The following is a 15,931-nucleotide window of genomic DNA, read 5'->3' as shown; positions in this document are numbered from 1 at the left end:
ACAAGTTTGACAAGTCTCACACCTTGTCCTACACACATCAGCAGCAGCCCTATCTCACAGAGCAAAGAAAATATCCAGGTAGCGACAGATGCATCTTTTTTCTTCTCCTCTTCCATCCACTATAATGACGGAAGGGACCACATGGGGCTAAAAACACTCGGCTCTCCTAACGTGCACTGGAAGGCTTGATTTCACTATTCACTGAACAAATTAGTTCCACTGTAGCTCAGATCCCTGCTTCACTTCCTCCCAGAAAAAGCTGATCATTTGGTGCCCAAGAACAAGTCCAACGGGTTTTAAATGGAGCCAGCATTTCTCCTGAAGATGGGAGAGACCTGCCATGGAGTCACATTCCCTACAAGGGGCTGCAGCCCCTCGGACAGATCCAATTCCATACCAAGAAGGAGTGTCCTAGTAATTACTACTTTCATGAGCCTGCTCCTGAAGAAGCCAGAGCACTGATCCCACTGGGAGGAACACACCATTGTGCCTGGCAGGCTGCATTGAGTATGTACATGAAGGAGATGAAAGGAGACGGACCTTATAAACACAAAAGACCATTCACCTTTCCTCAGGTTTTAAAGGATGGGAAGGTTCTTTGGAAGAAGCCACATAAATCATCAGCATTAAAGACCAACACAGATAAGTCCTCTGAATATACCCTGCATCTCACCAAAGAAACTAAGATTGCCATATGAACATGGAAGAAGTTTCCACTCTCAAAACCCAATGACGCAGACAACTGGCAACAAAACCAACAAGAGCACCAGTTACCACCAGCATTAAAACAGAGGCAGCCAAATGCAACCCAGGAAGTTCTGCAAAGCAGCTTGCAGCCAACCTTCTCTAACACAGAGGTGCAGGTCCCTGGAGATTCCAGTTTGCAGCCAGCAATTCTCCATCCTGACCTGAGCAAGCAGACAGGAGGAGGGCAAATGCAATATTGCCCATTTCAGACATATTGGAGGTGGCCTTTGAGCTACTGGCAAGTTGCCAATGTAGCCATAAACAGAGCAGAGTTTGGCTGCCCATGGATTAAAGTGACCTCTTTATGCCATTAACCCCTAAAATGTCATCATGCTAATTAGAAATGGAGATGTTTTAATCCCTTTAACTATAGCTGTGATAACTGGTAAGTGAGCAGTGGTATGAAAGGCATCCTTCCATCACAGAAACAGGACAGCACTGGAGAAGAGGGAAGTTTCTTCACCTCAATGCATTCAGTAGAAAACTTCCTCAGAACCCAATACACACACCCACGCTACATTTACTGGACAAATAGCTGGACCTGGTAAATCTGTGATGTGGAATCTGGAAATACCACAATAAACCAAATGCTGGTTTGTATTAAGTGAAGGGAACAAGGAAAAGAGTTGCCAAATTTTATCCAGTCAGGGTCAGTGTAAGCTTCCTGACTCTATGAAAGACGTCGCTCTTAGCCCAGGAGATGGCTGTTGGGTAGTGGGGCTGTGGCACTCTGGGGGGAATAGCATGGGGAAGTTATTAGTTCTTGTCTTTCTATATTATTTGATCTGACTGGGGTAACCAAAAGGTTTAGTTATTAGTATATTGTTAAAAGATTGTGCAGGGTACCCAAGCCACTGCATAAGCACTCTAATAAGAGTTTGTACAAATTCAGATACATTCCCAACCTGACGACATGACATTTTCTCCCTAACAACTCAATCCTGGGCCTCACCCAGGAAGAGATTAAAATGGTGTGAGTCCTATCTTGTGGGGATGGAGCGATGACATTCCCCTGTCCATTCATCATACAAATGAGCTCAATTTGGACTCAGAGCTGAAAGACTAGTTACCAGCCTCACAGCAGATATCGTTGATTAAAAAAAAGTTTAGTATTTTGTCCTAAGTTAGAGGTTATTTTCCCTAATTCTGTCAAGCTCCACATACTGGTCAGCCATGAGGGCGGGGGGGAGAGGTTGTTAGGAGATCCAAGTCTCACCAAAGTCAGTGGAAGCCTTTCCCCTGATTTCAGTTGGGTTTCGATCAGGCTCATGCTGAGGAACACAACTTGCCACACGTTAACTACTAACAACTGTTGCAATGAATAGGACACTGTCACAACTGGGAGGTCCTGACAGAACTGGCCTAAGAACAGACCTTGCAACATTCCCATTGAGATGGTCACACTTTCTAGACATTCTCCACACATGTGACACAGCCCCATGCTGCCAGCAGGATGATCAGAAAACATCATTACATGTGGGGCCTGGAGGTGCCTCTATCAGGATGCACGTGGCAGGATGGACAGACTACCCAGGTGACTGCTGTTGCCCTGTCATGGCTGGGATGAGACATGCAAGTGTGTGTGTGAGGCACAGGAACTTTCTCTCTGTGCTGCCAGCACTGCAGAGTGCAAGCAAGTGTAGGAGGGGGGAAGTGAAGGATAGGTATGTCATGCCAAGGGGCAGCCTACGCATGTCCCCAATTGGACCCTCTCAGATGTGTGTAGGGTAACTTGCCCAGATTCCTACATGCACCCTACGTGGGGTAGGAACACTCCCTGGATACCTACAGGTGCCCCCATCGCAAAGTGAAGGATGGGAACCTTACCTGTCCTTACCTCTCCTATTTGAACAAAAACAGACACCTGCTCCAGTGCCTGTAGATGTCCCAACAGGAGAGTGGGAAGAGCATTCTACCCAGATGGGGAGGAGCTTCCTCAGGTGCTCAGGGCTGTCCCTTCAGGGTACACTGATCATTGCAGGTAAGAGGAGCTGAGAAGAGGAGAGCTGAGTGCATATAGTGAGGGTTTAGTTACTACGCTGTTCACAGCAAGTTATGCACAGATTTTCCCCTGATAGTATGTTTTACATGAAAACCATCATGGTGGCAGCGAAAGCATGGGTGGCAACACGGAAGGGAAGTCAGATTTTAGCCTAACCCACTGTGACAGCATCCCATTAAAATGGTACAAATTCCAGAGCTTCCCTGAAGGAATCCTTTTTGCCAAGTGACCTCATCGGGGACACAAGCAGTAGTGGGATTACGTCAGCCTGCACATATTCTCATTGGTATTAAAAATCAGAAGCAATAGGAGCATTTCTACAATATTTAGCACCAAGTTTTTAGAACAGGAACATGCTCAAACTTTGCACTGCTATTGTAACTGTAGATGTAGGCACACACATGCCACATCTAACAGGTGGGCTGTATGCACATTTACGGTAGCTGCACAGCCACACAATTCTAAAATTGTGACTCAGTTTTTAAGTTGCATGGCTCTCCCCTGGCTGGGGAAGCCAGTCTTTAAGCAAGGTAGCCAATGGTATTCCCAAGTATGAATGGGTTAGATAACTATAGCAATTCTTGCTTATATGCAAAACTGAAAAGGAGGTGGAAAGTCATTCTCCCCTAACCAGGAGCTAATTGAGAGGGATCTAGTGGAGGAGTGTTCCTGGGCAGCACTGAACTGTGATCAGGTAATTGTCTCCCAGGTGATCAGTCAGTTCCCTGCAATTTCCAGGGAATGGTGATAATGGTAGATTTCAGTTCTTCTTGTCTTCCGTGATTTACACCCTTTGAGGGTCAGATGGTGCTCAACAGCAACAGGTTTCAAACAATCAAATCTGAATTACTGCTACAGTTGGGAGCTTATTCAGTGTGAGAAAGGCTGAGCATTTCTTTTAAATTTAGAGTTCAGAAACATCTCGGGTGACCAGACGTCCTGATATTATCGGGACCACTCCAATATTATAGGCTTTGTCCTATACCATACCCCTCTCACATCTGAAAAAAGTGTTCCGATTTTTCACACTTTCTATTTGGTCACCCTAGAAATGTTCAGATTTACCAGGTGCAACTGTGCACAGGCCAGCCCTTGTGTATGCAACATCAACTTGCCAAAGGACAAAATGAATACAAGAGGGGACACATATGAGGAATCCTCCCCACGCAGATGAGCCACATGGAAAAGTAACAGGCAAGTAGCATTTGAGCTGCATATCCAAGGCTTCACCCATAGCGACGCATGTTTGTGTCTAACTCGAACCCTGTGTACAGGGGACAGATACAATTTCTGTGCACAGACAGGGCAGTGAGGAATTTCACACTAGCAGAGCTCTTTCCAACTGTGAGTACAAACCCACAGAGGCAACAATCTGTACCGGGAATCTTTTTCATCTCCAAGCTTTTAAATCTAGCCAATCTGCAGGTGTGCTCAAGATGAAACAGCAGAACATTCAGAGCCTCTTGCCTCTTTCATAGAGGCATTACATAGCCTTTTGTAAGCTTCTGGGAACACTAGCATTTGAGCAGCAGTGTTGAGTAAAAACAAGAGCCGATCTTCTTTTGAACCATTTCAAAAATCACTGATTCTCCACCCGCCCTCCGCAAAACAATATTCTTCTAGCAGCATTCGACCGAAGTGTAAAGCAACCTGATTGGCTTCCATGCATCCGATGGCCTCTTCCAAGAGTGAAAACTCCACGCAGACATAGCCATAGTCGTAACCTGGGGACAGCATTTAAATACAGACGGGAGTCGTGTTAGTGCCTTGTAATATAGAAGAGCCACATTTAAACACCCAATTTCCCCTTCCCTCAATCACAAACCCTCCTACCACCACCCCAACGTCTCTGCAAAATAAAACACAGAAAATCAGTGGCTGACACTCAGATGCTGTTTAGGTCTGTGGAATTGAGCTCAAGTTTTGGTTAGACATAAAGATGCTCTAAGAAATTCCCATTTCCCCTTCTGAAACGAGACAAGTGTGAGACCCACTCCTTAAAACAGGTAATAGTGTGAGCAACGTGCATTTTTAAAGAAGAAAGACATGATGACACTGAGCCAGGTTTATAATAACTAGGAGGGGCAGGCTGCTCTGAAACAAACATTGATTAATCCACAACAATAACTTTAGCGCAAACCTGCCCAGCATGTACTCTGTTTTTTGGAGTGACTAGTATTGTAATCCTCAGGATGCCTTCAGGAGAGAGCTAAAAGTGCATCCTTGTACTACATTAACTTTTGCTCTTTAACAACTGCTTTTTGAGTCTCAAAGTCCTTTGCATTATGAGCAAGGGCACAGAAACAGGGCTGTAAATTCCAACCTTTTCTCACTTTGGCTTTTAAGCTAAGCCAGTGCATTTTCTAGGCCTGTTTTGTACATTTAACAAAGAGGCGGAGGTATTCAAAGTAAAAACACATCTTCATAGCACAAGATACATAAAGTGCCATGACTCCTTTTCTCTTTTCTGAAAAACCCCTCGTTCAGGTGGGGGGATTTGATTTTGTAGTCCAACTATCTGCGCAGAAATGCAGATGTCTCATAAGAAAGGGTAGGTTAACTTCACTTGGTGCAGAATTAAGGCAATTTCTATACCCTTTCACCCATCCCTCTCCCCAAGCAGTTCTTTCTGATGGATACCCTTGACTTGGAAGAAGTGCTTTGATCCGCTCTTCCTGCCACACCATGTGGCCGAGTGATCAGTAAGTTCGTGGAGAAAGCCCCTCTTTAGACACAGCCTTGGTTGAGTGCTCCAGTTCCCACCCTCCCAAGGGCATCCTGCAGTGACTCCAAACCAGCTACGATTCAAAAGGTCTCATTAAAACCATAAGTGATTAAGAGGAGAACATGCTGAACTAAAACAAAGGCAATGAACTGCATGACGCATAGTCTGAAATTCTGCAAGAGCCAATGGACACCTGCACCATTCATTTCAGTGCAGTTCTTTACCCCCATGTCTCAAGTGCTTACCCACTCCTCAGTTGCCCTGGTCCTTTCCTGGCCTGTGGTAGGGCAGTGTGTCAGAGACCCAGTATCTGGCATGAAAGGTCTCAGATCATCCTCTCCCTTTGTCACCCTGTCCTCCCTCAGTTACACCTTTCAGATTATCTGGATCCATTACATTCCTTGCAAAGGTATTTATGGCTGTGTCCCTTTTCCTGAGAGATGCCAGTCTCTTCGAAAATGTCCAGACTGCGTTAGCCAAATCCATTCAGAATTATATTTGCTGCACTGGACGTTTTTGGTTCCTTTATTTCTTGTATCACGCTTGCAACATCAAAAGTTCCCTTGAAGTTGAAGCCACACAGTATAGTTGTCTCCTGACCCAACTTCGCATCTTACCACCCAAATTTCACACTTATACATTCTCCGCACCTTGTTCTAGCCCAGCAATGCCAGGTTTGCATGTTAATTGTCCTAAGTATCAACCTGAATCCAGCTCCCTTTCTGCCTTGCATGTGAGCTTCAATGAATAGGGCCTCATACAGTCATAACATTCTCTTCCAAATCTCAGTTCTATTCTGTCAGTAATTAATATTTACTAGAGATTATCACCATCCATCATACTGTGCAAATGCAATTCAGATAACAGTTTCCGCTTGGAATTTAACTCAGTGAATGAAATCTAGGCTGGCACAGCACAACAGCAGAATGCAACCAGTGTTGTGCACAATATATAGCAAGCACCTGGAATTGCAGACATAAAATCAGGCACTAGAAGAGAGACCCGAGGTGAGAGGAGGAACAGAAAACAAATTAAGCCAGATGTTCCTGGAGCATCAATTCTGTTCTGCAGTGCCTCAGTCGCATCAGGGCACCTTGCAGGGGAAAAAGGAAGTTCTTTGCTCCTAAGAAGCAGGGCTCTGAAAAGGAGAGTCACTAAGAAGGAGCATTGCTGCCCCTCACTGGGAAACTACTTTGCATTCAGAGCAGACTCTGGTTTAATTGTTCACTGCACAGCACTGTGGCTCACGTGATACATTTTTTAATTGCATTCAAATCCAGAGCTCCACAATCTCACATCCCTCTTTCAAAAAGGGCTGCAAGAATGACATTTGCAAGCACTTAACTGGGTCCTGATTCAGCCCGCTGGAGAGTATTTCAGGGAGTTGCTGTAATCAGAGAGCCAGGATCAGAATGCCAGATGTCTAATTTGTACATGTACATAAAGTAGAGTGTCTCTGCTGACAGGGAGCAAGACTGCACTACACATTTACTTCAGGTTTTGGCTCCCTGTTGGCCCAATCCTGATTCAAATCCCCATGAAGTTAATGGGTGCTGCAGGTGCTCAGCACCTCTCCAGCTTTGGCCCCACACAATAGATCAGACAGACTGGGGGAAGGATGTCACAGACAGAAGCTTATGCCAGTGATAATGTAAAGAATGCTCAACATTTGGAAGAATGCATGCTGCAAGAGCCATTTCAAACACACTAAATGGAGAAACTTAAAGAGGTAGACTGTGTTCTCAAGTGAGAAGGAAAGTGGGAAACATACAAGTGTGCAGTAAAGCAGGACGTGGAGGAGGGAAAACTTGGCAACTCTGGCAGAATTTTCATTCACCTGCTGGTAGCTCTCCCTCCCTCCATCTTGCATCCTTGCAGTAAGAAAAAAAATAATGGGGAACTGAAAACAGCGTGGTGCAGTCCTAGGATGTTCATGCTGTGCCCAGAGAAAGCTCCAGACCAGATGTTCAGTCTGGGACAGGCCACGAGAACTGAAATCATGTCAGAGGCATTTGGGGTGATCCTCTACAAGTCACCCATGTGCAGAATGTACTAAATTAGTCACAAAAAAAGAACAGAGCAAGTAAAGTCAGGAGTACGTTTCAGACTGCTAACAAAGATCAGCAGGGAAAGGGCTGATATTTCTGTCTCCACCCCACCCTCAATATGATAGGCATGCTCAGTGTTATGAACTATGCAGAACAATATTAGCATCTGACTAAGGAGACTGCCCCTGGCCAAAAGCACAATAAAATCAAATGCAGGAGCATACTTTCTGACAAAGCCAGGAAGAAAGGGTGCAGTGTGTTCCGGTCAATTTGCATAAATAGCTATAAGCTAGAAACATAGGCTGATAGGGATGCAACAAATTTATGAGATTCCTTCTATGTTCCCTAGAAAGGCACCAATCAATTAGATCTGGTGATCACCAGACTCTATACATTAACTGTAGCACCCAGAGCACCAAACTCAAAATGAAAACCCAAGACTTGGGGAGTGGGGAAATTTTTTGAAGTGCTAAAATCAAAGATGGTCAATAAAAGTGGAACAGCAGCACAGTCACAGCAGACCCATACCATGGCCTGTTTGAATGTGAAAAAATTATGTTCACATCCAATAGTTTGTGTTAAGATCACATGATAAAATCCAGAGTCATCTTAACTTGATCTTTCACCCACAGGTTAGAAAAAGGGGGAGGAGGAAACATTGCAACATCTTAGGCCTAGTCAGAAGGGGAAGAGGGCAGTTCTAGGCTGCTATCACGGTTTATTTAAATATGAAGCAGCTTTTTGGAATGGCTGGCTTTCCTCTCCACTTTAGGATTTTTCCCAGCACAGGGGCAGCACAGGGCCCGGGAAGGGGGTCGACCACCCCGCCCCTCCCAGGAACTCTCAAAGTTGGTGCCTCTGCAGGCAACGGATTCAGCCCAGCACCCTTCTCTCATGGGAGGATTAGGGCCCAGGCAGGAGTGATCCTTACTAGGAAAGACAGGTCTGCAGCCTGCATGAAGCTACACTACTAAAGTTTCCAGGCACTCATTCTTGCCACCAATCTAGAACTCTATGGAATGAAAGAGCCTCAATGAGAGTGATGGTGGGAGCAAGATAGTGAAGGAATCCATGCGTCAGGAGTTTGGGATCAGGAAATCATGACTAGGGCATAGTCTCCTCCAATCCCAAACGAAACCCCAATCGCCCAGAAATCTTAATTCAAACTTTTAAATACACTTGAGAAAAACATGTCCACTAAAGTGTGGATAAAAGGTAAGGGAAAGTTTGACACTAATTTCCAAGTGACAAAAGCTTCTCCTGAATTTATAATGGTCATTTTGCAAGAAAACTGATTGCACAGACATTTAAGCATGCCAATTAATTTTTTAAATCAGCAAATTTTACTAAGTATGCAGATATATACCAGAAAGTACTATTAACTTTAGCCACTGACATAACTCATTAACATTGTAGAAGTACTACTTAATCTTCATACAGACCACTGAATCCATTCCACCTCTCAGCTTACAGACAGGAGATGTTCTGCTCTCAAACATAAGATTAAACCATTCCACAATATCTGCAATGCTAGAAATAAATATCTAATATAGTGCACAAGATTGAGCTCTAATACTTTAATCTTCCATTGGTTTATTGGACATTATGGACGAGTTCTTGGTTTAGCAGTATTTTGGTACCTCTCTTTGTATAGTTATTTCTATATCTTTGGGTCCACAGAATTCAGTAAAGCTTATTAAGCAAATATTTCTTGAAGTAATATCTGTTTAAGAATGACACATGAAAACTTCCAGTGCCTATTTGGCATATCACTAACTACACCTGTACCCTGATATAACACTGTCTTCGGGAGCCAAAAAATCTCACCGCGTTATAGGTGAAACTGCATTATATTGAACTTGCTTTGATCTGCCCGAGTGCGCAGTCCCGCTCCCCTGGAGCGCTGCTTTACCACATTATATCCAAATTCGTGTTATATCGGGTTGCATTATATCAGGGTAGATATGTATAGTGTTAAAGACACAATCCTTTAATTTGGTCAAAATTTAGATTTATGATCTTTATGAAATTTAAGATTAATAATTTTCTTTTAATTTCAACCAAACTGTTCCAAAACTCAAATATTTGGAGAACCTGAAAGTGAAACAGACTATAATGAGAGTGAGACTGAATTTGCTGATTCTCAGTGTCAAAACTAAAATAGATAAAATAAACCAGGGTATGCAGTGAAGAGTAAACTGGAATTTTAAAATGTTTTAGGCTTTAATAACCCAAGATGTTACCTGTAATGTAGGTAAGGAAGTTTATCTCAAATGCATCTTAAACTGAGTCTCCCCTTTAACCATCTCAGATTATTTCCTTGTATGAGATTGATGACATTTGCAAAGGAAAAATCATGTTACTTCGAACTTTAAATCCACTATAAAGAACATCGTAACAAGACAGGAGCGAAAAAGAGAACTTTTTTTATTTTGGAATTTTTAGAATAAACCCTGTTCGTTTCAATGATTAGAAAATTGCCTTGATTAACATTGGCACAAAGACTTAAAAAGAGTATAAGTTAGTTGTGGCTTCTAACTAGTGAAGTAACAAGTGGCATTTTTGATGGCCTCAGATTTTTGATGAATTTTACCAAAACCTGCTTCATTTTCAAAAGAAACATGGTCAAGTATGACGAGCTACCAATATGTGACATTGCCTCCTCCCTCAGCAGCCTTATTTCCAAAGCTGAACTAAAGACCTTCCAAAGTGAGACTGCCAATAGCCTCAGAACATGTCCGGTCTAGAAAATGGCCAGTTTTTAATGTGTTAGCTAACACATTTGAACTAGTAAATTAAACCCCACTTTACACTTAGTGTAGACTGGAAAAGTAGTGGTTTTAAGTGAGTCAACATTGACCACAACGTTATCAATTCTAGGCACTAAGTCGTATTTAACATCACGTAAATTTTTCAAAAGCATCTAAATCCCATTGTCCGTTTAGAGCAGAAGGAAGATACTGGATGTGGTTTAACTTTATTCTTAAATGTCTGGGAGTAACTCACAGATAAAAGTGTACAGTGCAGGTAATTCCAGAATCATTTCAATAAATACCCTGGGGGCTTCCGTCAGCCCTCCATCTTACCAATCCTGATCCCCAGCCAACCTGCTGCTGGGACCTCACCATCCCCACCCTCAAATGAGGGTTATGGGGGGGCTATAAAGAAGGGAGAGTTGATTCCCTGCCATACCAGTCACAGGAGCCCTGAACCTGTTTCTGCTCCTTTAAAGAATACCTCCTTTAAACACTTTACCAATCCATGTATCTTGTCACTGTATCCCTTCCCTATAGAGTACCTGCACTGGACATCTGCCCACATTTAAAATACGGATTACAACATCATAGCCTATTTCCTTTTCATGTTCACCCCAACAAAAGCCCCCTCAAACCTGCTGTGGGGAAGGCAAAAAACCCTCCACTTCACCTTGACCAGTCTGAAGTTGAGGGAAAAATTCCTTCCCAGCCTCTGAGAAAAAATTGACTAGGACAATGCCACAGCAAATGTTGACAATACCCAGTATTTCGCCACTAGCACAGGTGGGTGCTCCTCTGCTTGGTCCAGGTAAAAGAGGACTTTTACAGAACTGGAATGCACCTATACAATTTCCCTTCCGCTGGTCCCTGGTGGAGGAGGGCAATAGGTCAAGTCCCCACACTAACCTGCAGCAGAAAGTCACTCCCTGGCTCTCTAGCCCATGATGGGAGCACACCTTTTCCAATAAGCCAGACCATGGCCCTCACCACTTACTGTGTGGTAAGGTTATTCTCAAACTATGCCAGAAGGAGGACAGGACACACTGGATGTGGTTTAATTATGCCTCATTTTTATTCACAAACATGTGGGAGTAGCTAGCAGAAAAAAGTGTACAGTGCAGATAATTCCACAATCATTTCAATATATACTTGGGAGCTTTCGTCAGCCCTACCCCTTATCCATCCTTGTCCCCAGCCAACCCGGTGCTAGGACTTCACCATTCCCCCCCCCCCTCGAATGAAGGGTGGGAGGCTACACAGGAAGGGGGTTCGCTCCCTGCCGTACCAGTCATAGGAGCCCCACACTCCCGTTTCCGCTCCTTTAAAGAATATCTCCATAAAACCCTTTACCAATCCATTTTATCTGATCACTGTATCCCTTCCCTACAGAGTACCTGCACTGGACATCTGCCACAAGCAGATATCAGCAATTAGCTTGGCTGCCTCCCCAAATACCTTGTCAGGTTCCCAGACATCTCCTAATGCCCTCTTTAATATCAGCCAAAAATAGATCAGCTCCCAAATCTGACAGGTGGACCCCATCCTCCCTGAATAATTCTTGTGCCCTGTATGCTATGGCCGGATGCGAAATTACCGACCCCCCTATGCCAGCCATGAATTTGGCCACCTCCCTATTCACATACCTCCTAGCCTTGTCGACCCGGGGGGGCTTCAAAGCTCCGTCCCACACCCTGCGCTGCAGCATGTCCGACCACACAACTTTTACTCCTGGGAAAAGTTCAAGGATCTGCCCCAAGTCCCTCTTAGCTCTGATCATTAAGTCTACCCCTTTACACATTCCCAAATCATTTTCCCCAAGGTGAACCACAATTATATCTGGAGCCTGCCCATGGGCCCCCAAAGTGTGCAGAAGGGGCATCAGCTGATCCCATAACATGCCCCTCCTCCCATGCCAACTCAGGACTGCCTCATCACTGAGGCCCAGCTGCAGACCACCAGCCAAACTGGAAGCCTGCCTATGTGCCCAGTCAACAATACTGTGCCCGCAGATCCACACCACCGGCTGCCTGGCCCGTCTGCCAGCATCTGGAAGAAAACACAATGGAAAATTAACACTGATTCCCACATGGAGTTTCATGTACGTTCTGCACACTTCCGAATGCCCAAATCCCTGAATTGCCCTATCCCAAACCCAGCCGGGCCACTGCTGATGCTGCCCCAATCCTGAATGTGCAGGAACTAAATTCATGTGCTGGGAGCCCCAACTCTACATATCCAGGTAAAAGAGGGCTTTTCCTGCACCGGCAGGGACCTATATAGTCCCCACCCTCTTCCAGTTCCGCTCCCCTCTCCTTCCCCCCATGCTGATCTGGCCTGCAGCAGAAAGTCACTCTAGCTCTTAGAGGGGCACAAATCTTTTCCAACAAGCCAGCCAACCGCCCTCACCGCTTAATCTGCAGTGAGGTCACTTTCAACACTAATTTAGACACTTACAAGCCAACGCCCCATTGACTGTCAATGGGACTTCAGTTTTCTTTTCAAAACTGACTTTGATACCTTGGGGCCTAGGTTCTTTCAAAAATTTCTACCCATTACATCTTAAAATACAGACTTTTTTGTTATAATCTAAACATCCTCTAAAACACTCCTTTGGAAATGACAAAAACAAACTTAAAAACCACTCCAGAAACAGGGATTTCTAACACAGGACACACACTGTCAGCATAAGTCACATAATGCAGAAACTCAGATTCTCAGCCAGTCTGTTGGTTTTGGTTGCACCTTCTAAAGACTTTCCTTGTCCCAGACACTGCTGGTGAATAAGACACAGCACGCAACCAGGTGGTTAAAGCTTAGGTCACAACTTTATTAGCTAAGGCTATGGCTATACTGGCGCTTTACAGCGCTATAACTTTCTCACTCAGGGGTATGAAAATACACCCCTCTGAGCACAGCAAGTTACAGCGCTGTAAAGTGCCAGTGTAAACAGTTAAGCTAATCCCCTCAGGGAGATGGAGTACCTGTAGCGCTCCCGCAGCAGTGCTTTGGAGTTTCAAGTGTAGCCATGCCCTTTGAAACAGCAACATAGAGGAAATAAGAAACAGTGCTCCCAGCCCAAACCAGCCAGTAGCTAATGATCCAGCCAGGCTCTCAAACGCTGATCCTCCAGGCATACCATACACTTAAGGGGATGCGAGGGATTCAGTCCAGTTGCCAACATCCTCAACCACCAACACCTTCTGTGAGGATTCAGGGTCCAGATGAGGGATGCCTCCATCTGTACATGACATGGCAACCAGAACCCCTGCCCTGCTTAGCATAATAGTCATAGGAGCCCTGTACAAGTATGGGATCCACAAATTGGCCCCTGCAACAGTAAATATCCTGCATTGGACACCGGCCAAAAGTTGCAACAGTAACAGAAAAAATATTAAATCAACCCCCACTCCCACTCCCGGTCATACTTCTGGGTGCTATGAACAGGGCGGAACACCCCTCACTGCACCTGCCAATTTGTAGTATAGGAATTTTATACCACAACAGATTATCAGCTATGCCCAGTGCACATCAGGAGTTCAGCATAACTGTTCCCTAATGCACCACCAACAGCAGCCCACCACTGACTACCAGCCAACAGGACAAGGGAGGGTGAGCCAAGGCAAGGTCCTAAAGGGTATGGTAGCCTTGCCTAGCAGCAGATCTAAATAGCCCCCTTAAGAGAGAACCACCTTCCTTTTGCCCATGTACACGCCAATCCTCGCTATAGGAGAGGAGTGGGGAAAGACTCCCATGTTGCCCCCAAACTTTGACTTCAAATAGAGCCTTAGAAGGCAGGGCCTCTCCATCCCATGGCCAGCCAGGATCTTAAGGTATCAATGCTTTGCAGGTCTGGTCAAAGCCCCATCCCAATAAACAGGACAGGAAGTGATCCAAACACTGCAAGTGAACAGATTCAGAGATCAAGGCCACAAGGGACAATCAGATCATCTAGTCTGACTCCCCGAATCTCTCTCACAGGCAATTAATTAATTACAGTTATGCCTGCATTGAGCCCAATAACTTATGTTGGCTACAGCGTGTCTTCCAGAAAGGTATCTGGTCTGGATGTGAAGAATCAAGAGATGGAGAATCCATCACTTCCTTGGTAGTCTGTTCAAATGATTAATCAGTGACTGTTAAACTGTGCCCTACTTCTAATTGGAATATGTCAGGCTTCAACTTCCAGCCACCGGGTCTCGTTCTGCCAGATTAAAGAGTCCTTTAGTGCCTGTCAGTCTCTCTCCACACAGGTGCTCATACACTAAATCAAATAATCTCTCCATAGTCTTTTTGATATGCAGTCAGTCTCTCACCGCGACGCATTTTTGCCACCCCTTGAATCATATTGGTGGCTCTCTCCTGCACCCGTTCCAATTTTCTAACCATCTTTTTGAAACGTGGACACCAGAACTAGACACAGTATCCCGTATCAGTCTTATTAATGCTATATATGAGGTAAAAATCACCTCTCTGTTCCCACTCACTGCTCCCACTTATACATTCCAGGATCACATCAGCCCTTTCTCCCAGAGCATCACACTGGGAGCTCATGTTCAGTTACAGGTCTGCTATGACCCCTAACCCCTTTCCAGAGTCCCTGCTTTCCAGGCTACAGTCCCTTGTTCTGTAGAGATGGCCTGCATTCCTCAATCCAGATGTCTAAGCTTGCATTTGGCTTAGTAAAGACAACATAGCACACAAATGTATGGTTAAAGCACAGGCCACAACTTTATTAACTATTAAACATCAGCATTAGAGGGGTTAAGAAACAGCACCTCTCACTAAACCTTCAGCACTAACAGTCCAGCACAGCTCCCAACTACTGCTTTCCACAACAGCTCTCATCCCTGTACTCGGGTTTGGGATCTGGAAACCAGCCCGTTACCAGCCACCTGCCACAGGGCACGTCAGTAATTAGCATGGATTTTCCTCGCTTTCCCCCCTGCCCACAGAGTGGAAAGAAAATGCCCAATTCACCCTTAAACATCTGCCAGAAATATATCTCAGCCCTCGGCAGACAGCTTCACATCATCTTCCCTGTATATGTTAGGGCCCACATAGCAAATCTCCCGATGGGTGATCATCAAGCTCCCCATTTCCCAAAGGAACTTTGTTACCTCCCTATTCACATCCTTCCCTGGCACACCCAATCCCAGTGGGTTTGGTGGCTCTTGGCCAAATCCATTTCTGGAGCATCTTGGATCACACCAGCTTAACCTGCAGGAAAAGCTCAGCAATGAGAAGCATGCCCCTTTTTATCTTGAGTACTAAGTTAACACCAGTGGCTGTCACTGGGTCAGAGGGATAGCTCAGTGGTTGAGCACTGGCCTGCTAAACCCAGGGTTGTGAGTTCAATCCTTGAGGGAGCCATTTAGGGAACTGGGGTAAAAAAGCAAACAAACAACTGTCTGGGGATTTGTCCTACTTTGAGCAGGGGCTTGGACTAGATGATCTCCTGAGGTCCCTTCCAACCCTGATACTCTATCATTCTATGATTTTCACTAAGATGCACAATAAGAACCTGCAGTGGACAAGAGTGAGCTGCCAAAGAACGCAGGAGTGGCATTAGCCGGTCCCACAGCATGCCAGAATACATGAATGGCTTTGTGTCCAAAGCCCAACTGGGAACCATCTCGACTGCTGGCAGCCTGCT

General features: G+C 45.0%; 1 protein-coding gene across 1 annotated transcript in view; it reads right to left on the bottom strand.

The window, feature by feature from the left end:
• The window catches only part of RBM6 (RNA binding motif protein 6), a 135,553-nt gene that overhangs the window by 77,970 nt on the left and 41,652 nt on the right, over window positions 1-15,931 (bottom strand). The window contains 1 exon segment of the mRNA XM_030569477.1: window positions 4,400-4,473. Within this exon segment, the coding sequence (XP_030425337.1) occupies window positions 4,400-4,473 (74 nt within the window).

The sequence above is a fragment of the Gopherus evgoodei genome, chromosome 7, assembly GCF_007399415.2.
Source record: "Gopherus evgoodei ecotype Sinaloan lineage chromosome 7, rGopEvg1_v1.p, whole genome shotgun sequence".
Lineage (NCBI taxonomy): Eukaryota > Metazoa > Chordata > Testudines > Testudinidae > Gopherus > Gopherus evgoodei.
This window is presented reverse-complemented; position numbering and strand designations above follow the sequence as displayed.